This window comes from Girardinichthys multiradiatus, chromosome 2 (assembly GCF_021462225.1).
Source record: "Girardinichthys multiradiatus isolate DD_20200921_A chromosome 2, DD_fGirMul_XY1, whole genome shotgun sequence".
Taxonomy (NCBI): domain Eukaryota; kingdom Metazoa; phylum Chordata; class Actinopteri; order Cyprinodontiformes; family Goodeidae; genus Girardinichthys; species Girardinichthys multiradiatus.
Genome location: NC_061795.1, coordinates 38696929 through 38719919, shown reverse-complemented (window position 1 = coordinate 38719919; position 22991 = coordinate 38696929). Strand labels below are relative to the sequence as shown.

General features: G+C 38.2%; 2 protein-coding genes across 4 annotated transcripts in view; one reads left to right on the top strand and one right to left on the bottom strand.

Annotated features, from left to right (window-relative positions):
• btbd11b (BTB (POZ) domain containing 11b) overlaps nt 1–4472 on the bottom strand; it is a 131171-nt gene extending 126699 nt beyond the window's left edge. Inside the window, exon 1 of one of the 2 annotated variants that reach the window (XM_047389004.1) lies at nt 844–4472. In XM_047389004.1, coding sequence (XP_047244960.1) covers nt 844–1696 — 853 coding nt within the window. In that variant the 5' untranslated portion in view covers nt 1697–4472. The remainder of the gene's footprint in view (nt 1–843) is intronic. The other variant, XM_047388996.1, reaches the window with a different exon arrangement.
• A 2133-nt stretch (nt 4473–6605) lies between these two features.
• On the top strand, nt 6606–21335 carry cry1b (cryptochrome circadian regulator 1b). 2 transcript variants are annotated; one of them, XM_047351769.1, is made up of 12 exons: nt 6606–6917; nt 7345–7507; nt 11585–11693; nt 12006–12148; nt 12253–12437; nt 16043–16131; nt 16810–16950; nt 17071–17382; nt 18350–18501; nt 18812–19014; nt 19946–20083; nt 20457–21335. In XM_047351769.1, exons 2-12 carry the CDS (start codon nt 7350–7352, stop codon nt 20540–20542), a joined length of 1716 nt encoding a protein of 571 aa, XP_047207725.1. In that variant the 5' UTR covers nt 6606–6917; nt 7345–7349; the 3' UTR covers nt 20543–21335. The 2 variants fall into 2 exon arrangements, with proteins under 2 accessions (XP_047207725.1, XP_047207734.1); XM_047351778.1 differs by having other exon boundaries at nt 6611–7507; nt 20460–21335.
• The last annotated feature ends 1656 nt before the right edge of the window (nt 21336–22991 follow it).

Genomic DNA, 22991 nt, shown 5'->3' with positions numbered 1-22991 from the left:
TGTCTTACCCTGCTCCCATTCACTCTGTAGCTTCGTTTTATTTACATCACTCTGCATAATGCATGACAGCACACAAGTCCCACAAGGCTTTTCATTATGTAAACCTGTTGCAATAAGAACATCCATCTTTACAAAGCTTGCTTTTGTTTGAGTGATTTCTGACGTACTAATGGTAAAGCAGGGGTGAACTTTATATGCACTTTTAAATTTTAAAGCAAGAAGTCAACGTGGCATCTGTATTTTGTATTCTGTAAATCTGTGTACCCTAAAAACTGCAAATGTATACAGGGAATGAATGAATCTTCCTCCTTGGGTGGAAAAAACACACTTCTGCAGGGCATCACTGATGGAGACCAATAGGGAGGGGCCCTTTAACAAAAGCTCTTAGAATGAATCACTCAACCTGAGGGTATTGGCCCTATACTTATCAGTATGCACGTTAAGAAAACAACTGCATGTAAGATTGATATCAGGCAGTTGTTTACAGTGCCTGGAAAGAGAAGGGGGCAATTTGGTTAGAAAAGAATCACTCTTTTCCCCTTCCATTTCTATTCATTTGTTCATTACCTGCCTGCATATTCTTGTGCTCTTAGCGGCATTGCAGTTACGTGAATTTATGTTAAATATCATCATTAATTAGCTTAATGAAGACGAAATAATCCAAACCTCTCCTTTAGAGAAAGGTTAGAGAAAAATATATCCTTCGCGAGTGTCTCTTTATTAATTTGTAAAGGCATGAACCTAAGGGAGCCTGTATATATATATATATATATATATATATGCAAGACAGTGCTGAAGTGCAGAAACACCCTGTTGCAACGACTTCCAGCCTTCATAACTCACCGCTGGCACTCTTCCCACAGATCAGGTGTTGCCAGGGCTGCACAGACCCCCACACCTCCGCGTCACCGTTGATGGCCTGTTCTAGGATCTCCACCGTGAACTTGGGGATCCCGTTGTCGCGCTCCAGCAGCGCATTGCGCAGCACCCGCGCGTACACCTCGCGGAAGAGGCTCTCCATGCACGCGGCCAGGTAGATGGCCGCGTGCTCGTGGATCCTGACCGCCACCCTACTGTCCACCATCCACTTGAAGAACTTCCCCACGTTGAAGATGAGCCCGCAGCGCGCCGACTTGCCACGGCTGAACTTGTCCTCGTCCGTGCTCATGTTGTACACGGACAAGGCACTGACGGCCGCGCCGATACAGCTCATCGAAACGCTCCATGACAGGATGATCTTTACGGCACTTTGTACCTCGTATTTAGTGCATTTGGCGTAGCGCAAGCTCAGACGCTGCGCCTCCTTGGCGACCCTGACCAGGACGCGGCTGACCAGCACAGAGAGCCTGAGCAGGACGTCCTGAGGGGGGGTCGGCAGGCTCATCTCTTCGTCCTTGCTCAGCGCGCTTGCCACTTCCCCGAGGCTCCAAGGCACATCCTCAAGCTCGGGTAGTTTAGCGCACTGCCCGCTGCACTCCAGGATCTCGGCGTCCTCAACCAGGACCGTGTTAACAGTGTCCAGACTGTTGTGTCGACTGTGCATTGAGTCGGTTAAATGCCAGTAATTCCCCCCATGTGCCTCTGAGCAGCACAGCGATGCACTGGATGATCTGAAGGAGTCGGCGGCTCCACCATAACCAGAATCTAGCGTCAAATCCTCCAGGGTCCTTGCTGCTGACTTGCTACTCCTTGCCATAACTGCTCTTCATACTGTAAAAAAAAAAAAAAAAAAAAGCAAGAGCCTAGGAAAAGTGGGGGGAAATGCTCCAAACGTTTGGAGTTTGGATACGCCTTGTACGAGTTATGCTAACTGATTCTTTTTTTTTTTTTTTTTTTTGAATAATGTCCACCCAAGCCTAAAGAAAAAAGTTAGATTGCAGTATTTTACTTCAGCGCATCAACGGTGCTGTATCAACGCAGAGCCTGACAGATGGAGGCGGAGCCCTGGACAACTGAGAGCACCCTTCAGCCAATAGACTCTTGGGAAGGCGCAGCAAAGAGTTGTAATTGGATTGCTTTAAAGGATCAATAAAAGTAATGTAGCCCATGACCAAAAAGATAACCCAGGAGGTAACTGTAAATCATGAAAAATTACATGTTTTGGTGTTTAATTTAAGGTGTTTTTGAAAAGAAAAACACACTTAATAGAAAGATTAACTGCTGAAATAATAACAGATCTTATGTAAAATGAAAAGCAAATAGACTTCAGCACATAAAGACTGATCCCCTAATTCAGAAGCAGCTGCCTGAATGTGGTCATGTGTAGTAGACAAGTTTGAAAGAGTATCAGGCTATATGGCCCATGTCTGGCCGTAACATGATTCAAGACCATTAATAATAGATTGCATGCATAATACATCATTGTTTCTCTGAAGGAGAATTCATTGAAAAGATCTAAATTTCTTTCAAAGACATGTGCTCTGGATGACTCCCAAAGTCTAATTAGACTTCAGCTTCTTCATGGACCCCCACTGGCTTCCTAGCAAAAATTAAGGGACAAAACGTTGTGATGAGAAATGTACAGGTATCCTCAAGCAAATAAGTATGGTGGTTCAATTAGATGCAGTGATTATGGTAAAAAAAAAAAAAAAAAACTGTATCAATGCAGTGAGAGTAACATGCTGGGATCAGGGGAAAAGCTCTTAGAGTAGAAATAATGTAAACTGGCGCTTTAAAAGTGAAACTGCACTGAGGTGTGCTCACTGACTAAGGATGAGTTTACATTACAGATGCAGTAGAAAGGTTCTGCGTTTGACAGCAGAGTAGATATGTGCCTAGAGCAACAGTGAACCCTGGTGTTGTGAAGACTAACAACAGTTTTTCTCCACATGAATTACATTCTGGCAAAAATTGAAAACGATAAGAAAAGTCTACTATTAAAATAATGTAGTGCACTGTCATATTGTAATTAAATTGCTTTAAAACTGTCTCCTTTCAATTATTTAACTTTCTCTAGACAAACCAGAAATCTCCCACAAAAAGTAGAACTTTTACAATATTGACTTTAAGCGTTAAATAAAAATTGGGATTGCTGCTTTTATAAATATATTTCCAGGCTGCAGGTTGATTTTAGTAACTACTGCACCCGCATGAATATACTATAATCTTTTGCAATCTTTTTGCAGCTGAGTACAATTTACTGAAATGTGCATTATGCTTTTAATTACCCTGTTTGAATGTTTATTATTTATAATAATTTAAATACTTTTAAAATTAAAATAATTCAACTCTTAATCAAATTCCACTCGTTATTGGCTCCAGTGTAAGGAGAGCATTAATCAGAGATGCAGCCAAGAAGCCCATGGTAACTCTGGAGGGGCTGTAAATATCCACAACTCAGTTGGGAGAATCTGTTAACAGGACAAACATTAGTGGCTTCACAGATCTGGCTTTATAGAAGATTAACTAGATGAAAGTAATGGTTGAAAGAAAGTCAAAAAATATCTTGTTTGCAGTTTGCCACAAGCCATATAGTGAATACCGCTAATATGTGGAACATGTGCTCTGGTCAATGAGACCTAGATTTCACTTTTCTTCCTACAAATAAAATGCTAGTTGTGGTGGAAAACTAATGCATATCACCCTATATATAACATCCCCATGATGAAACATGGTGAAGCAAAGTATTGACATGACTGAATACAAATGTGTCCCTCACTCCTCAGACCTTTATTTATAACAAATAAAAAATTATTATTTTTCTGACACACTACTTAGTATTGATCTGTTAGATAAAAGCAATCAAATACATTGACGTTTGTGGCTGTAACATGACAACATGTGGAAAACTATGAATATCTTTGCAAGCACTGTATCTGTCTGGTTCATAGCCAACTAGTGAAAATCAGCATAACCCTCTATTATTACATATGGGTAATTTAAAAACATACATTTACTAATATGTGCAACATTAAGTCATCTTAAATGTAATAAACCTGAACGTTGTTTTATGAAAAAGAGGAAGATTATCCTATCATGCATCTATCTGCCCACCTTCCAAACAAGAGGAGGCAAACACACTTAATTGTAGTTTCATCAGTCTCAATAAATTCTGTCCTACAAACCGTTACATGGTGAAGTCCTGGTTTCCATGCTGGTTTGGCTGACATACATGTGATGAGAAATTACCATGAATGTCACAATTGAGGGTTCCTTTCTTCATAAAGAGTTAGTCAGCCTTAAAACTTGTGTGTATTTAACAGAAGAAGGCTAAGTTGTAATGATTGTAGTTTCATATCTTAGTAACATTTTCAAGTGCTTCATTTAACTGAAAAAAATATTAGAATCAGTGTTTAGTTTTTATTTTCTTTTGTGAAAAGTTCATCTCTAATCTCAGTGTTTTACAGTCATTGTTGAGGGTCTTTTGAGTATAAATTTAAAAGTCGACCTTTAAAGCTAAAGAGCTACATTAAAATAATTCTGGCAGGTCAGCATGAGGAGAGAGAACAAAGCTTCTTTGGTTGCAAAATCATTCATCTAATTAAAACCCACCACTAAGCAGTCTTGGCACAAACCAGTGACCTGGTTTTCAACCATGGTGTTGCTATGGTTTATAGGATGTTGGTCTGCTGTTCCTCCTTCTGCTTTATTCCAGAATGAAATGATCTAAATGCTACTGAATGGAGCAGTTTACTTATTTATAGTGTGCTGACCCTCTGTTGTACAAAATGGAAATCTTTATTTTCAAATAAAACTTTTATAAATTAACCTTTTTTAGGGGATGGATTTACATAGATAGTATCACACCAACTTTCATACCTTGAGACTCCAGTGGCGGAGAAAATTCTAATTCTAAATATAAGTATTGTATAAGTTTGTCTTAAAAGGACAATAAAAATCAAAGCACTCAGGAACGAGGTTATTATTCATTCAATCACACAAGTAGAGAATAACTAATACTAATAAAATTTAGATGAAAAACAGAACTTTGGACAAAAGTATCTGAAGACCCAAACGTTTGTTTCAAAGCATCACTCATCAGTTCCTTGGTCAGATTGCCATCTAGTGTCAGTTTGTAAAGCTGCAACAAATGAAATAGATGAAGTAAGTGTTACATTTCTACAGTCAAATTACATTATGTTTATAAATGAAAGAGTGAAAATCTGCCTGAAGCAATTCTTTTGACTATGTTAAGATATATTAAAAAGAAGAAACCTAGTTTTTATGGTCAGGATATTTTTCTGCCAAATTGGAGAGGGGACAATAAATCTAGAGGCAAAAACACAGTCCATGTATTATAAAATTGCATCTAGTAAACTGGATTTATAGTAAATAACTAATTTCTAAGGCTGGAGCTCTTACCTAAAACTTGTTTTTTCTTGTAACTTGTTACTGTATGGATAAACACAAAAGATTAGAGAAATGTGGGAACAGGTTTTTATTTAAAATGTTCTGATGTATGTTAGAGTCCATAATGCCTTCAGTCTAACAAGGTTCCCGCAATCTTTGGGAGAGAAATGGGACCATAGTACCATAGATCCTCTACCATACTTATGATACTTATGATGCACTTAGAATAGCACATATTATCATACTCGTAACATTTAATAGGGCAGAGTATGAAACACTTGGGCTATTTTGTGTACTTGTACCTTCGCCATATGTACCAGGAGTAGGAGAATTAAAACCAAATTCCCATCCCATTTGGTTGAAACAACTTTAGTGAGACACTTGCCATCAACCGGTACTACATTTTCCTCAAACACTCTCTGAGTTCATGGTGGTCAAGAAAGCATCCCCAAAGCATGACACTTCCAGCTCTATGCTTTCCACTTGGGACAAGACTATTTTTGTGGAATGGTGTGTTTGGTTCATGTCCAGTTCAAATAATAAAATTTTAGAGTCATTTAACCAAAGAACATAAAAAAAACATTATCCCATTATCATGTTTGTCTACATTCTCTTTGGAAAACTTTAGTCTGGGCTTCGTGTTGTTCTTAGAGAGAGCAACAGTTTCCTTTATGCACACATCCCATGGAACCTAAACTATTGTTGGAGCATTAACTTTCATAACAACAGTACCAAAGGCCTGCTGTAGTTCATTGGAAAACATTTTAGGGATTTTATGAGACTTGCTTTAGTATCTTGTGCTCTCCTTTCGGGGTGTGTCATATTTTTCACATGACTAGTTTAATCTGAAAGAACTGTGCTGTAAAGGATTTGAGACTATATAAAACTGAGCCTCCCGCTGGAGGATATCTTATAAAGGCCTACTATCTGGCAATATGTGACAACATACCAGTATTATTCTGGAACACTGTTGTTACGAATAAGGGCTTTGCTTTTTTTAATCTTCTTACTTACTAGGAACAGTTCTTTCGTAATTACAAGAGCTGCTCCAGTGTTACATGCCTACAGTAGATTCCGTGTCACAGCTGACAGTTTTATGTAAACGAACGTGGCTCACCTTGGTTTGAGATTATCGCTCTTGTGATTGGGCGGTTACGGCTGTGACCGACCGAACGCACTGTTCCAGCTAACCGGTGCGACCGCTGTACTAAATCAAACGCACCAACAAGAATGAGCCTCGTCGAGCAGCATGTGACCATCCGGGTACTTCTGTGTTGCCACATAACTGCAACTAAGGGCTCTGATTTGCTGCGTAAAGAAGCTGTTTCTGTTGGTTATTTTTGGGGATTTACACAACAAAAAATGTTTAACACAAGCTATAGTGAATTTAGACCTTAAAACCTATGTCCAGTGAATGCAAATCAACGGAAAACACCGTGTAAACGGTGGTTATAAAGCACATTACGGAAACGTGACGGAGAAATTTTTACATAACCTCCAGTTCTGACCAATCAGATCGCGTAGTTTCTTCCTGCGTGTTTATGTGGGTGGGGAGGTTGATGCCGAAGAGACATCTTGCCGGCACATATTGATACGCGTAGTAGACATTTACCGTGTTTATGGAGTTCGTAAGTTTAAATATTTATTTTCTTTGCGTATGTTAACTATTGAGCTACCAATAACGCGTATAAATTTGGACGTTTTGTAGTTTTTTTTTGGCGTGTAACAACGGGCATTTGAGCCCTGTCAAGGTGTCGTGTTTCTGCACTCGTTTTCCTCTTTAATTGTTGCTGCTGTCTGGAATCGTTTTATTTTAAGCTTATTTTTCAGTAAATGTAGTCAGTTCTGCACAGCAAACCCAACTCTGTGGATAAAGTCATGGAGCAAGGTTAAACTCGGACAAACCTACTAAGAGCTGCTGAGCCGTTTAAAAACTCTAGCTTTCGTTTTTGGTAATTGACAAAGAAAACGTCAAAGGACCCCTTTGGTGTGTTTTTGTTTTTTCCCCTGGGGGCACCACCCTCCTTATTTTCCACGTTGTGCTGAAAATTTCAGACGAGATGGGAGTCAACACCATCCACTGGTTTAGGAAGGGACTACGGCTGCACGACAACCCGGCTCTGAGGGACTCCATCCGGGGGACGGACACCCTTCGCTGCATCTACATCCTGGATCCATGGTTCGCTGGGTCCTCTGGTGTAGGCATCAACAGATGGAGGTAAGAGTTGAGCCAGGACAGCTGGGGCAGTAAGAGGTCATAAGGGCGTTGATCTATATGCCTCTATGGACTTGTATTGGCAAGAGCTGGATTAAATTAAACAGTCTGAATAATATTTGATATGTAGATTTTTGTAAAAGCACCGTGACATTACCTTTGCTGTGAGTTTATGCTTGATAAACATGCTAAATTGAGTTGAATTGCATTAATCAGATATTGAAAGCATTTTTAAAACTTTAAAATGAATAACTGCATTTTTATTCTATGGGAAACGTTTCAATTTCCAGCAAGGAATGTGCATTTTTAAAATTAATCCAAAGTACACAGTCAAGCCTGCTTAGTGTCTCTGCTTAATCCTTCCTCGTGACATTAAATGAGAATCTAAATACACCACACAAGACACAGCAGGATGGTTTAAAGAGTCCAAAAACATGACAAACAATTGATGTTCTGTCGATGTTAAACAGCCCTGGAGAAAGCCAGCAATTAACCTGGATAAATGGGACCACCCTGAGCAGTAGACATCATATTATTCTTAGTAAGATTTATTATGTAGTGCCCAGATGTTTCAATTTAGCAATAATTTACAGTTGTTACATTTAGCTTAAGAAGTTTACTTAATGTGTGTTTCACAAAAACGGATATCCAAATCCAAGTGAGGGAACTAAAAAGGGAGTTGCTTGAAGTGAGTTCCCTCCCTTCAAGAAAGTCCCAGCTGAGGCTGTTCTGTGTGGCGTTTGCATGTTCTCCATATGCATGCAGGGGCTCTCTCTGGGTACTCTGGCTTCCTCTCCCCATCCATGAAAACAACCTCCATGACCACCGGAGATGGGCTCCAGCCCCTCTGCAACCCTTCAAGGATTAGGCGGGTAAAACAAAACGGATGGATGGAAACTGAATATCTTAAGAATCATAAACTGTAACGTCAACAATGTATTTATTAATTGAACCCTAAATCTCAAGAGAGACCATATTACTAAAATAGGGAATTGTTCATCATCTTACAGTGATTTTTTTTAAACATTTGTCTGTGAATTTCTTAAGATTGGGGCATGCTGATCTTTTAGCCTTTTCTGGGTTCTCAGACAGGTTCTATTTAACTTATCTAAAGACTGAATTTCATGCAATCATTCTATTACTGAAGTGTGTCAAATATTATTTCATTAATAGGTGGTGGTTATCCCATGTTTGGCTGACTGCTTGAATGCACTTCCTATTTTACTCAGAATTTCGGTTAAAACTTTAGCTTATCCTTAGCCCAGCCCCCGACTATTTACAGATTGCTCAGTGGAACAAAACAGAAAGATTCCAACAGGTTGTTAAGGTGCTAAGATGAAATACTACAAACTGCTTTAGAATATTTACCAACCTGGCATTCATCAGAGTAAAACATTTGTATTTTAGTCACTTAAAGAGGGGTTAGTTCATCATCTCATGTTCCTTCATATTGTTCAGAAACATCACTTACAGTTTCTTTTTTCCTTCTTTCTTTTTTTTTTTTTTTAGAAAATTCCTCTTTCGCCACCCATACTTTGGTTGCTAGTCTCCCTGGGTTGTGTGGTTTGCTTTTAATTGTATAGTATACATTTGTACACTCATGGCTATGCAGATCCACAGTACAAGCAGCATGAGAAACTTTCCTGATGACACTATAAATGGTGTTATCTACAACAGTGAGTCGGGCTATTTGGAGGAGATCAACCTGAGAACAGCTTGCACTTCAACATCAGTAAAACCAAGAAGCTTATTGTTAATTCTCAGCTGACCTAGAGGAAATCACCATGATCTATGTCATTAATAATACAGAGGTGTAAAAAGTAACACTTTTCAGCTTCCTAGAAATATGAACCCGAGGTTACTTGCAGAATTTTTAATTCAGTCCCATTGATGGATTTTGAAGCATGTAGGGCCTGTTTAAGGTCATACCACTAGCTCCAAGTCCTTCAACATTTTTTATTTGTTTTTTTTAACCATTTAGAGGTGTACATGCTCGTGTGCATCATTGTCATGCTGCATAACCCAAACGTGCTTGAAATTAAAGGGTTAGTTTGGAGGTTCTGTAAAGTTAATATTGGTAATGGCTCCCTTAACTGTAGTAAAAAGATGTAATATCACAGTAAGCTTGTTAAAAATGTGCATACATTTTAAACATTTCGTTTGCATTTACTCTGGTTAACATCTGAACGTTATCTTAGATACATCATGTTCAGTATTTAAATTGTAGATTTTCTGCAGTTAATCTGGTGCTATGTAGTACATTTTAGTAGTAGCTACGTGCTGTTTCAGCATGGCCCTAATATGTTTGGAACTCTGATTTCATTTGGACCAACGTTATCTGGAAACAAAGAGCGTATACCATTCATGCCTTGGTTAAGGCTCCAGGCAGTGAGTTTGCTGGCTAATTAGCATGTTCATAATAGTTTGTCTTTGCAGGACAGCTTTAATGAAAGGCTCATAAACGGTGTCAGTGTGCTGTTATGCTCATTACATCAGTAAGCAGAGTTTTAATCTACAATCACACATTTATTCACCACACTGTCCTCCACAACTGTATTTTCTTTCAGCGCATGTTTTATTTTTTTGTTTCCATACCTGCACATGTTGCATATTTCCTCCTAATGCTCTGGGCCTTATGGCTTGTGTAAGAATCATTGTAACTGATCAATTTTTGTTTACATAAGCACTTCTATTAATTCATTAAATAATCCTCAGTCCAGTACATTTGTACTTACTGTGAACTGTAGTTAGCCTTTTAACCAATATTTAAATAATATTCAGTTTTTTTTAGATGTGAAATGTCCAAAGACGCTGATCAATAAAATGAAAGCCAGAGCTGGACTTTTTGACCCTTTGTGCTATTTTTAGAAACAGGATTTATACCTGTATGGGAGCAAGGTATAGGAGTATTTTAGGAGTATTTTAGTTTAGTAGTAGCTTAGGTCTGTACTTGTTAGATGTTCTTCTAAGTAAAAATCAAACTATTTGGCACATTGTAAACTAACCAAACATTTAGTAGTAGGAGTAGTGATTTTATGCATCTACATGCCATAAACATACCTTATCAAATAGATACTTGAATTTATTAACATGTACCAACATTTAAATAATAAGAAATTGTCATTTTAAGGTAGTTAGCAAAAGCTCTTTGTTAGAAGAACCCTGCTGGTTACTCCAAACCTCAGGCCAAACCAGAATTGTTGTCGTCACATTGAACAGGCCCCATTTCAACCAATGAGAGAGTAACAGTAAAAGTATACAAAAGTTCATTTGCACATTTTAGGAATATATAAATATTTGTAAGACTGAATCTATACTCATTCAATAAATTAGCATATGTGTTCTGATAAGGCTTGTTTGTCAGATTTAAAGTAGCTTTTGGGAAAAAAAAACAACTTTTGAGCTGGTGTTCAAAATAATTTTCATGAAGCATGTCTATTAAAGTAGTTTTTTATTGGTCTGATGTAATATTCTAATCGTTAAAGGTCTTGTTTTCATTAGTTGTAAGCAGAAAATCATAATTACCAGAAAAGAAGGCTTGAAACATCATTTTGTTTGTAATTAACCTATATGTGTTACACTTAGTGAATTGAGTTAGTGAAATTCATTTCTCAATAGTATTGTAATTTATTAAATATGATTATATAAAGTAGGTTCTTTGGGGATATTTCAGTTTTCTTTAAAGATTTTCTACAGTTGATTCATGCTCTGGGTATGTCACGGTTAGTTGCTTATGGGTTCTTGTTTTCAGCCAGAGGCAAATCGCATAAATAAAGAATTCAAGAAATGTATTTGCTGTGAAGCCTTTTGGATTCAGGTTTTAAGCCATGAGTGTAAAGAAAATTAGCATTTTGTTTTAAATGGAGAAATATTTGAAAGATTGTATGGCCCTGGGCCTTTTTTCCTTAATGAAATTCATATGACAATCAGAAAAACTTAAGTCAGCTGAAGTTGTGGTATATCCAACCTCCTAAAGAGTTCATTCAGATCAACTATGCCTCTTGTAGTTATCTTGTAAGTGTATTTTTTTGTATCTGTGAGCAAAAAATATAAGTTATCTGGTAACTTCTGTCTTCTCAGGTTTTTGCTGCATTGTTTAGAAGATTTGGATGCAAGCCTGCGGAAACTCAACTCCCGCTTGTTTGTCATCAGAGGCCAGCCCACAGATGTCTTCCCTCGTCTTATTAGGGTATGAAAATAAAGAAAAACGTAGGATTTACCAAGTCCAAACCAAGCTTAAGGAAATAGAAAATGAGAAATAGCTGATGTGTTTTTCCAAAAACGCCATAAAGGCAACAAACAATGTGACTCTGAACTGAATTAAATTCAGTGTCTTATAAGAAGCTAGAAGTAAAATATTTGGAACGCTGTCCTCTCTCTACACATACTATCTAAACAAGCTAACTAGAAAGTAATTAAAGGCTCATTAAATGAAAATTAAAATCCAAATACGTAAATGTAAATGAATCCAAAGTATTTGTGTGATGTGTTTGGTTGTTAGGAATGGAATATCACGCGGCTATCCTATGAGTATGACTCTGAGCCATTTGGAAAGGAACGTGACGCTGCCATCCAAAAACTAGCCAGTGAGGCTGGTGTGGAGGTTACTGTGGGGATCTCACACACGCTCTATAATCTGGACCAGTGAGTTAGTCTGGATTATTAGTTGAAACGATTTTTTAAACTGTTGTTTTCATACTATGTGTGCATGTTTGTGCTTCCCTAAAATGGCTTTTTGTCTTCTAAAGGATTATAGAACTCAATGGTGGTCAGCCTCCACTTACATATAAGCGCTTCCAGGCTATAATTAACCGAATGGATGCTGTGGAGCTGCCTGCAGAGACAATCACAGCCGATATAATGAAAAACTGCATCACTCTTGTTAGTGATGATCATGATGACAAATTTGGAGTTCCATCCCTCGAAGAGCTTGGTGAGGTTCTTCTTTTGTTTATTTTGTAAAATGTGTTTTTGAAAATACCCAGCAGTCTGTGCTATAAAATAGGATTGAGTCTTAATAAGAACTATATGTCATGAGTGGTGTGCATGTGAGAGGAACTCACTTTTTGGATTACTTTGAAGCACAATGCTTATTTTTACAAAACAAACTTAAAGAAAAAAGCAGCTTATCCTGACATCCTTTCTCGGCCCTCTGTCCCAGTGTGAGCTAGATTTACACTGTGTTTTTTAGGGCAAACTCTTGGGTATTTCAGACAGAAAAGAATAAGAAGTGAAATTATTGCACAACAATAGACTTTTTTTGTCATCTTTGTGAAGACCCATATTTGTAATTTCTCTCCTCACTTCTGATATGGCCATGACCCCTTTGGTTTCACTTTATAAGGGAGAATTTTAACCCTGCAAACTAACCAATTTTAAATCGAGATTTTTTGCATTTTGATATAATTGTTTATGAGTGGGAGATACAGCAAACACTAGCAGAGAAGGTGCTGCTGCTTTCTACATGTAAGTAGCCAAACAAACAACCAACTGTGCATTAAGAGGTTAAAGGTCAAAACAAAAACTTGATGAGGTATCTAAAAGTGACTGCAGTTCCAAACATAGTCTTAATTTTCAGTTTTGTTTTCTGACAGTGAAAGCGTTAAAATTCTGAAGAAAAGCTGCTGTTGTTGGAATTCATCTGGTATAAAATGCAGTTTATGTGAGCAAAGATAGCAGGATATAATAAGACTGATGCTTGGGAATGGCATAATGGATGTGCTAAACTTCCATGTAATGACATGTTAACTTATACACCACTTTCAGATCAATCACTTCTCTTGGAATGAATAAAAATTATTTGTGGGTTGTCTCTATCAAAATTCTATTTTGTAAATCATCATTGCCCATTTTCCATTAGTCTCTACCCCGCCCGGTTTTGTACGACTATACTTGCCTTTTTGGCTTTTCCATTAGTAACGTTTACATGGAACTGCTACTATTTTTTAGTATCTGCTTGCTTGGAGCTCCACCCGTGCCCAATTGTGCTAAAGATTCAACCTCAGAAGACTGTCGGACACTGATTGGGTATGGGGCGGCATCACTAGTCATTGCATGTTTCAATAACTATCTTTAACCATTAAATTGTTGTACACTGGACTTAATATGTAAATGACCACTAGCAAGCTAGCATTAGGTAGCATTAGCTTACCCTCACACGTCTTTTAGCTTGTACCACTCCATGATTTCCCTCTCCCTCGTGCTGAGTAGGTACGAATTGAAAAGGGACATATGACAAAGATTTCAGCTGAAGTAAAAGATGATGTGCAAAAGAGAAACAAGTCAAAACCCTATTTCTTTTCAGTTTTTGCGGTTTAAGCAGAATCTTTTCTCCTTTAAAAAAATATACCTTATATGAATGAATGATTTCTTGGCAAAAGTGTTTGAAATCTTTACGTAATTGTACAAAAAATATGTCTGTATGTTCGTACAGGTCAAATCTGTAAAATGTTTAAAAATTATTTTAATCACTTGACACTTCAATCTTTTTTATCGTTTATTTAGACCCTAGATTCCATAAAAATAGTCTGAGATTTAGAAGATCAGTTTTTGTTTTTCTTTTAGTGCCTGCAGAAAAAGACAATTTTATTGTCTGTCTCATATTCGAACTATACTTTAAGAACGTGATTCTGGACACCTTACTTGGTCAATAATGACATTTATAAAGCTTTTCTCTGCAAGCTTTCCTCCTTGCTTTGGTTGCAACAGTTAATTCTGGTTTTATTATAGTATTAGTTTCTCTTTTGTTGTTGTCAAAAATATCCTGCTCAAGATCAGTGAATGTGATGGGTCAGTTAACCTTGTACACCCCAGTATGCTGAGCTGCTCCATGCTGCTAACCCTAACTAGGGTAATACAAGTCCTTCTCAAAATATTAGCATATTGTGATAAAGTTCATTATTTTCCATAATGTAATGATGAAAGTTTAACATTCATATATTTTAGATTCATTGCACACTAACTGAAATATTTCAGGTCTTTTATTGTCTTAATACGGATGATTTTGGCATACAGCTCATGAAAACCCAAAATTCCTATCTCACAAAATTAGCATATTTCATCCGACCAATAAAAGAAAAGTGTTTTTTATACAAAAAACGTCAACCTTCAAATAATCATGTACAGTTATGCACTCAATACTTGGTCGGGAATCCTTTTGCAGAAATGACTGCTTCAATGCGGCGTGGCATGGAGGCAATCAACCTGTGGCACTGCTGAGGTCTTATGGAGGCCCAGGATGCTTCGATAGCGGCCTTTTGCTCATCCAGAGTGTTGGGTCTTGAGTCTCTCAACGTTCTCTTCACAATATCCCACAGATTCTCTATGGGGTTCAGGTCAGGAGAGTTGGCAGGCCAATTGAGCACAGTGATACCATGGTCAGTAAACCATTTACCAGTGGTTTTGGCACTGTGAGCAGGTGCCAGGTCGTGCTGAAAGATGAAATCTTCATCTCCATAAAGCTTTTCAGCAGATGGAAGCATGAAGTGCTCCAAAATCTCCTGATAGCTAGCTGCAATGACCCTGTCCTTGATAAAACACAGTGGACCAACACCAGCAGCTGACACGGCACCCCAGACCATCACTGACTGTGGGTACTTGACACTGGACTTCTGGCATTTTGGCATTTCCTTCTCCCCAGTCTTCCTCCAGACTCTGGCACCTTGATTTCCGAATGACATGCAGAATTTGCTTTCATCCGAAAAAAGTACTTTGGACCACTGAGCAACAGTCCAGTGCTGCTTCTCTGTAGCCCAGGTCAGGCGCTTCTGCCTGCTGTTTCTGGTTCAAAAGTGGCTTGACCTGGGGAATGCGGCACCTGTAGCCCATTTCCTGCACACGCCTGTGCACGGTGGCTCTGGATGTTTCTACTCCAGACTCAGTCCACTGCTTCCGTAGGTCCCCCAAGGTCTGGAATCGGCCCTTCTCCACAATCTTCCTCAGGGTCCGGTCACCTCTTCTCGTTGTGCAGCGTTTTCTGCCACACGTTTTCCTTCCCACAGACTTCCCACTGAGGTGCCTTGATAGCACTCTGGGAACAGCCTATTCGTTCAGAAATTTCTTTCTGTGTCTTACCCTCTTGCTTGAGGGTGTCAATAGTGGCCTTCTGGACAGCAGTCAGGTCGGCAGTCTTACCCATGATTGGGGTTTTGAGTGATGAACCAGGCTGGGAGTTTTAAAGGCCTCAGGAATCTTTTGCAGGTGTTTAGAGTTAACTCGTTGATTCAGATGATTAGGTTCATAGCTCGTTTAGAGACCCTTTTAATGATATGCTAATTTTGTGAGATAGGAATTTTGGGTTTTCATGAGCTGTATGCCAAAATCATCCGTATTAAGACAATAAAAGACCTGAAATATTTCAGTTAGTGTGCAATAAATCTAAAATATATGAATGTTAAATTTTCATCATGACATTATGGAAAATAATGAACTTTATCACAATATGTTAATATTTTGAGAAGGACCTGTATGTCCTGTATGTAAACCTAGTTGATCCCACCTCAGTTTTTAATGTCATGAACAACCCTGTCCATCTGGCAGGTTTTGAGACGGAGGATCTTGGCATTGCAGTTTGGCCGGGCGGAGAAACAGAAGCCCTCATGAGGTTAGATCGGCATCTGGAGAGAAAGGTAAAAAGGATATCTGTATCAAAATTAGACTTTGGTACAACTTTCAGCATATTATGTTCACACAGGACATGACTACATTTTGTTTTTATACACTGCAACATTTTGTTGCAAGGCATGGTGTTTGTTTAGCATTATTTGAGTTTCTGTTGCTTTTTTTGTGCATGATTGTGCCTTAAGGTTAGGGGCTGTGTTATCAGTCCATTACGTCAATAACTTAATGACATGTGGTCAAATAATATGAACAATTTATCTCTCTTAGTTCCTGCCTGACCTTTGTTTCTACTGTATACAATAGATCCCTGTTATTAAACCTGACAAATTATAACCACATCTGGGCATGATAGGTATGCATATAAAAAAGTCAATAGCACTATGCCTAAGGTTTGTGAACCATTTTAAGACAATCAAGATCTATAAAGACTATCAGAAAATGTTAAATGAGCGGGAGAATTTTTTCAAATTAATACGAAAACCCCTAAGGCATGTTAATGCCAGTAGAACTTAATTGTCACAGTTGTTACAGTTTACTGACCGAAAAGTCATCCAGTTTTGACTAGCAGTTAAAAAGCATCTCATCTTTTTATGCCTTTAATTTATTGTCATCAATTCTGTGTCTTTAGCAATCAGCAGTAAAGAAGTATCGCTGAAGCTGATAATATTTCCAAAATGCTTTTGCAGGCATGGGTGGCAAACTTTGAGCGCCCAAGAATGAACTCCAACTCCCTTTTAGCCACTCCTACCGGCCTCAGCCCTTACCTGCGCTTTGGGTGTCTCTCCTGTCGGCTCTTCTACTTCAAACTCACTGATCTTTACAAAAAGGTAGAATTTATCATTAGTTAGTTCAGAACTAAAATGTGTTGTTTTGTCAATTAGTTAAATGTATGTTCTGTAAAGACCAAAAATGCATCATTATAACAAATAAGCCTATTATTTTATCAGGTGAAGAGGAACAGCGCACCACCTCTGTCCCTGTATGGCCAACTGTTGTGGAGGGAATTCTTCTACACAACGGCCACCAACAACCCCTGCTTTGACAAGATGGAGGGAAACCCCGTGTGTCTTCAAATCCCCTGGGATCGAAACCCGGAAGCAGTAGCCAAGTGGGCAGAGGGACAAACAGGCTATCCATGGATTGATGCTATAATGACCCAGCTGAGGCAGGAGGGGTGGATTCATCATTTGGCCAGACATGCTGTGGCCTGTTTTCTCACAAGGGGAGACCTCTGGCTCAGCTGGGAAGAAGGCATGAAGGTAAGAATAAGGAGGAGCAGCAAGCAAACATACAGTTCCTGTATAAAGTTTACATGCAGTCATCATGGGTATAAAAATTATATTTTGGGGTTTTTAAGATGCATGTGAACCATTCTTTTTCTAGGTTGAAATACTTATATAAAATACAAAACCACGTATTTTTAACACCAATATTTGGGTGGACAGGTTTAAATTCGTTGGGGCTGATCAGTAACCAGTATTTCAAAAAAGATACTATAAAAGCTCAAACATACACATACACCTGGCACTGATACGTGGTTGAATGCCCCTGAGCAAGGTGGCCATGGACCACGATCTATTTGTAGTCGCCAATAACCTTCTGGTACAATTCCGGTTTGCTCTTTAAAAATGATAAAACTTTTTAAGCTGGTTGATTTCTGGCACCAGCGCAATATTTAAGCATAGTCCACTAAGTTTCTGCATGGTTAAGTTCAAGGTTTTTTAGAAGTTTAATGTTATGCTGCTTAATCCATACCGAAACCAGTTTCGATGTGTGTTTGGGATCGTTTTCCCTCTTGAACACCTTTTCTGTCAAAGTTTCAGTCATTAGCAGCTGCTTTATATAAAGTTGAAGATTTAAGATTTAAGTTATCGGTTGTCCAGCCACAATAATACCAAAAGCTTGTTGATGGCTACAAAAAGACAGTGGTTTAACCGAATATCATTGTGTGTGTATGTATTTCAGTCTTTATTTATAATTCTGAAAATGTATAGATAAGAGGAAAACCCCATGAGTTCAAATATCTGAATGTGATTCCTGTTTTTAAATTTCACTGAAACTGTGCTGTGTAACCCATTAGAAAAACAAAGGCTCAAAATCATGAGATTGTGTATGTAAACTCGGGACCGGCACCGTATGTGTCACAATTAAGTTTAGTCATTATTTTAAGATGCACCCATATTATCTGAAGAGATTAATGTAGTAAATATTGTTGTTTGTATGCAGGTCTTTGAAGAGTTGCTACTTGACGCAGACTGGAGTGTAAACGCCGGCAGCTGGATGTGGCTTTCTTGCAGTTCATTTTTCCAACAGTTTTTCCATTGCTACTGTCCCGTGGGATTTGGTCGACGCACAGATCCCAGTGGCGACTACATACGGTCAGTCGCTGCTTTCATGTGCCCCACGTGAATCTAAAAGAAAATCTTGTTTTTCATAATATAATTGTTTGTTTTGTGCTTCCCATACACATTTAACTGGGAAACCAAAATCTCATGGTTAACTTGTGCTTTTTCAAACCCTCACATGGGAGAAAGAATGTCAGATGGTCTCATCAAGATTGAAAAATAGCAAATGTAGTGTTTTATGTAACTTTTACTGTATTTATGAAAGTGTTCTTCATATCACCATGAAAATAATCGGTGTTGGTTTGCATGTTTTTATTTTTTTATCTTTTTTCCTTTTTTATAGTCGTTATTTGCCTGTATTGAGGGGTTTTCCTGCCAGATACATCTATGATCCTTGGAACGCCCCAGAGGAAGTGCAGAAGGCAGCCAAGTGTATCATAGGAACGAACTACCCCAAACCCATGGTGAACCACGCCGAGGCCAGCCGCATCAACATAGAGAGGATGAAGCAGATTTACCAGCGGCTGTCCTGCTACAAAGGACTGGGTAAACACATGAGCCAGATGATTGTTAAATCTTAAACTAAAAACTGCACAGTGGATTCTTATTAAATGTACCGACTGTTAGGTTATTGTGTAATATGTCCTGTTTTGCTTAGTTTGTAACACAATACAGTACCTTGCAAAAGTATACCCTCTACTCACATTTTGTCACATCACAAGCACTTTTATTGTATTTAATTGGGATTTTTATGTGATAGACTGACGTAAAGGAGTGTGCTAGTGTGAAATGAAAGAAGTATACATAGCTTTAAAAATTTTTACAAGTAAAAATCTGAAATTCATAGTGTGTATTTGTATTCAGCCCTCCTGAGTAAAATGTAAAACAACATTTTGCTGCTATTACACCTGCGTGTCTGTTGGTGTGTCTCTATCAGCTTCCTGCATGTGGAAACTGAATTTTTCTGTCAATTCGTCTTTGCAAAATAGACGAAGCTCAGTCAAATTGGATGGATCCAATACCTGGACCTCAACTCTTGCCACTGTTTCTCAGTTGGATTTACATTTGAACCTTTGCCCATTCTTACACATGGATAACCTTTGATCCAAACCATCTCATTGGGGCTCTAACCTTATTATGTTTAGGGTGATCCATCTGCACAGCTCACCAAAAAGTTAGCTTCCCTAGCCCATATTCCGCTCATTGGAAAACGCTAATGAATGCTTTTACAAGGCAAAAATATCTTTATTCCGAAGGACTATTTGTTTTACTTTTGGTAGTAAAGGTTAAAACAATAAACGCATCTGTCACACAGCTTACCCCTATTTTCTTTCATTAATATAAGTAATAGCAGAAGTCTGACATTCAGGTCAAATCATAATTTTAATCCCATGTAGGAAGATACCAATTTTAATTTAATTAAATTTTTTTTAAGTGGTACAACCTGAATAAGCATGAAACGCTGTTTATTTTGTAGAACTGCTTGCAACTGTACCAGCAAATCCCAGCCATGGAGTAAATGGTAACAACATTGGAGGAGTCAACACTGGGTCTGCTCAAGGTCCAGGGGGGTCCTTTGAAAACCCCTTGATGCTGGAGGGAACATCTCAAACAGGTATGGCAGCTTTAACAAAAGAATTAGGTTGTGCATTGGTGTCAGTACACTAACATTATTACATAAGAATCATCATAGTGTTCAAGAACAAAATTACTACCCATGAGACTTCAGCGTGATATCCGACATCTGAAATGTGGCCTCCAGAGCTGCTCCGAGTTGTTGTTTACAAGTGGAAGATGAATACTGGGAATCATTATGGAGCAGCTCTAACCTTCTGTTGCACTAATATCAAAAAAAGATTAATATAACCTCAGCCTAGGCTCAAGGCTACAAAAGGCTGTAACAGCAATTCTCTGTTTCTCAACAATGAAAGCTATTTGCTAATGTGCCTGAAATCTTCTCGTTGTGTCTCCTGTGCCATGTTGGAAAGTAGAAAGGCGACACTCCACGCAGAAGCGCCGTCATGAAGAGACAGACCCTCAATGCAGCTTCAGATCCTGGAAGCAGAGCAGATAGTTTGGAAATGGCTGCATATCAAGAATGCCTCTCATGGTTTGTGGTCAATGTCCTCAGGTAGCAACAATTAACTTCTGCCTAATGATTCTGGACGAGAGTTAATTACTGGTACTGTTCAGTATTTCTGGACTTTGGTTTACCTCTTTTTAAAGGAACTTAGAAATGTCAACTAAACACTGATTTGCTTGCAGTTAAGATATTAGCAGTTAATGGGTATTGCTCACAGGATGGGACCTGTTATACCTCTCAGGTACAAAATGATAAAACGAACTAATATATCAAAAAGCAAACCATGCAAAAATGGCGGGGATCTTTTTAGACATGATGTGAAGCAACCGGTTGTCTTCCCCTGCAGTGTGTAACCGCACACGATGAACCCTCTAAGCAGGCCCCTTTCCTCACTGACTTCTTTTAGCATTTTGACAGGAGAGTAAAGCATCCTCTTATATTATTATACATAAAAAACCTGTTGTTTCAGCACAAGACGAATATAGAGTTCTCCTTCAACATAAGTTGCAATTTCTTTTTTTAAACTGACAAAGGTCTGATATACAGTAGCAGCCAGTTAATAATGTTAATTATTTTGTAAATATCTGAAATTGATTTTCTGTTTTTGTATATTTTGCTATGTGGTCTCCAAAAAAATGTATCTGTGAATAATGTTACAGAAATGTAAAAGTTGTAAACTAAATATATGTTTTTTTGTCACCTCTGTGGTCATAAATGTGTTTTATATAAATAATGACCATGTTCTGAATGTTTTGACATGGCAATAAAAGAAAAATTAATTCTGCTTTGCGTTTGGATTTTGTGTTATAATACTTATTTCCATCTTTCTCTTCACCAAAGGAATTGCCGTAATTTGCTATTTAAATGCAATGGTTTTGGAAAGCCTTTTTAACTGTGAAACGTCCCCACAAAACAACAAGATGGACCTTTTTAGCAATGTGTGCAGCCATGAAACACTTCTGTCTTTCCTGCAATGACTTGTCAGATTGGAGTTGTGTTGAAGATAATGCAATTACAAACAATATAGCAAAAAATTATGACACAAAATCTTGATCTTTTTGTATAAATGATGTAATTATAGCCCCATAAATATTAAGTTATTGTTCCAAATACTTGAATTCCTTTTTATTAACTTAATATCTTAGCAGGTTGTTTCAGGACATTAAATTGGGGTTGCTCATCAAGCATTTTTATATATTTTAATTGTAAAGCCCATTACTTTTATCAGCAACTGGGAAATTTTGACAGTAGAAACAATGCAGTGCACATTCTCATTCATCCATTTCATGGCAACTACAACAGGCTTAAATCAAAGGCAACCTGGACTTTAGTCAGTTTTTTCTAAAATCGTTTCAACACCGATAGTATCCAGGAGTCTTTGTCAGTTCTGGAGGTTGAGCAACCTGGAGTTTGTGAGCTGCTGTTTAAAGCACATGGAGGCCCATCCTAGTAACATTCCAAGTCAGATTCAAATCTACGACCTGCCTGTGCCTCCCCTGGGTCGTTGGATTCTGTTGTTAGGTGTCAGTTGTTTACTTGGTTACCTGAATCATGATGAGACCACTGATGCAATTTCTTTGGAATGAGTTTCAATGCAGGGTTGTAGATGCTGGAAAGCTGAAATCACAACCCTCCACCTCGGTTCAGTGTTAGTTTCTCTGTTTTGACAAAGATGGCTTCCTTCACCCCTGTCCTCTCTATCTAAAATCTGAACATCATTGTCATCAAAGGTGTGTCCTTTGCTCCTGAGGTGCAAGTGGACTGCAGCTCCCAGGAATCCTGGATAAGTGTCAAAGGTTTTTCAGATAAACTCGGCTAAAGTCAGGTTGCCTTCCATTTAAGCTTGTAGTAGAAATTGTAACCTGTTTTTCGTGATAGTTGTGCCTTCCAAACTGAATAGGGACCTAAAATTGTTAACTGTATATCCAACTATGTTTGACTGAAGAATGCAAGTAAAACAATAATAATAAGCAATAAGATGCTGTTGTAATATTATAAATAATGCCCAGTCTTTAGACCATACTTTATTGAACATTGTGATGCCAGCAAACCTACGGATACCTGTCTAAACCTTTAAGTTGTATAACTATGTAGACACATTATTTGGCACCCCTGATAATAATATATACCTTTATGATATTTTTCTTTGTTTTTTTACTACTGTAGCATCATTTCACACTGAAAATATTACAAAAATACACCCTTCAATTGGAATACATTTATTAAGTGCACAAAAAAATCAAGGTGCTACACGTGTTTGTTCCTCTGCTCCCATACCAAGTTGGAAAATACAAACAAGGATCTTTGATTCTTCCTTTTTACACACTCTGGATCTGCTCACGCCACAAGTTTTCCTGAGGCCACACTGGCCCATTTTATGCTTACTGGTGGAGTCCATCTGATTTTTTTATTCAAAATATCAGTATGTCCACAGTTTCAT

Bases quoted from the DNA above. Each gene is read 5' to 3' on its own strand.
- cry1b (XM_047351769.1), top strand. From the start codon at position 7,350: ATGGGAGTCAACACCATCCACTGGTTTAGGAAGGGACTACGGCTGCAC. The intron at 16,951-17,070 runs GTAGAATTTATC...TTATTTTATCAG, and splicing joins TCACTGATCTTTACAAAAAG to GTGAAGAGGAACAGCGCACC. The intron at 17,383-18,349 runs GTAAGAATAAGG...GTTTGTATGCAG, and splicing joins GCTGGGAAGAAGGCATGAAG to GTCTTTGAAGAGTTGCTACT.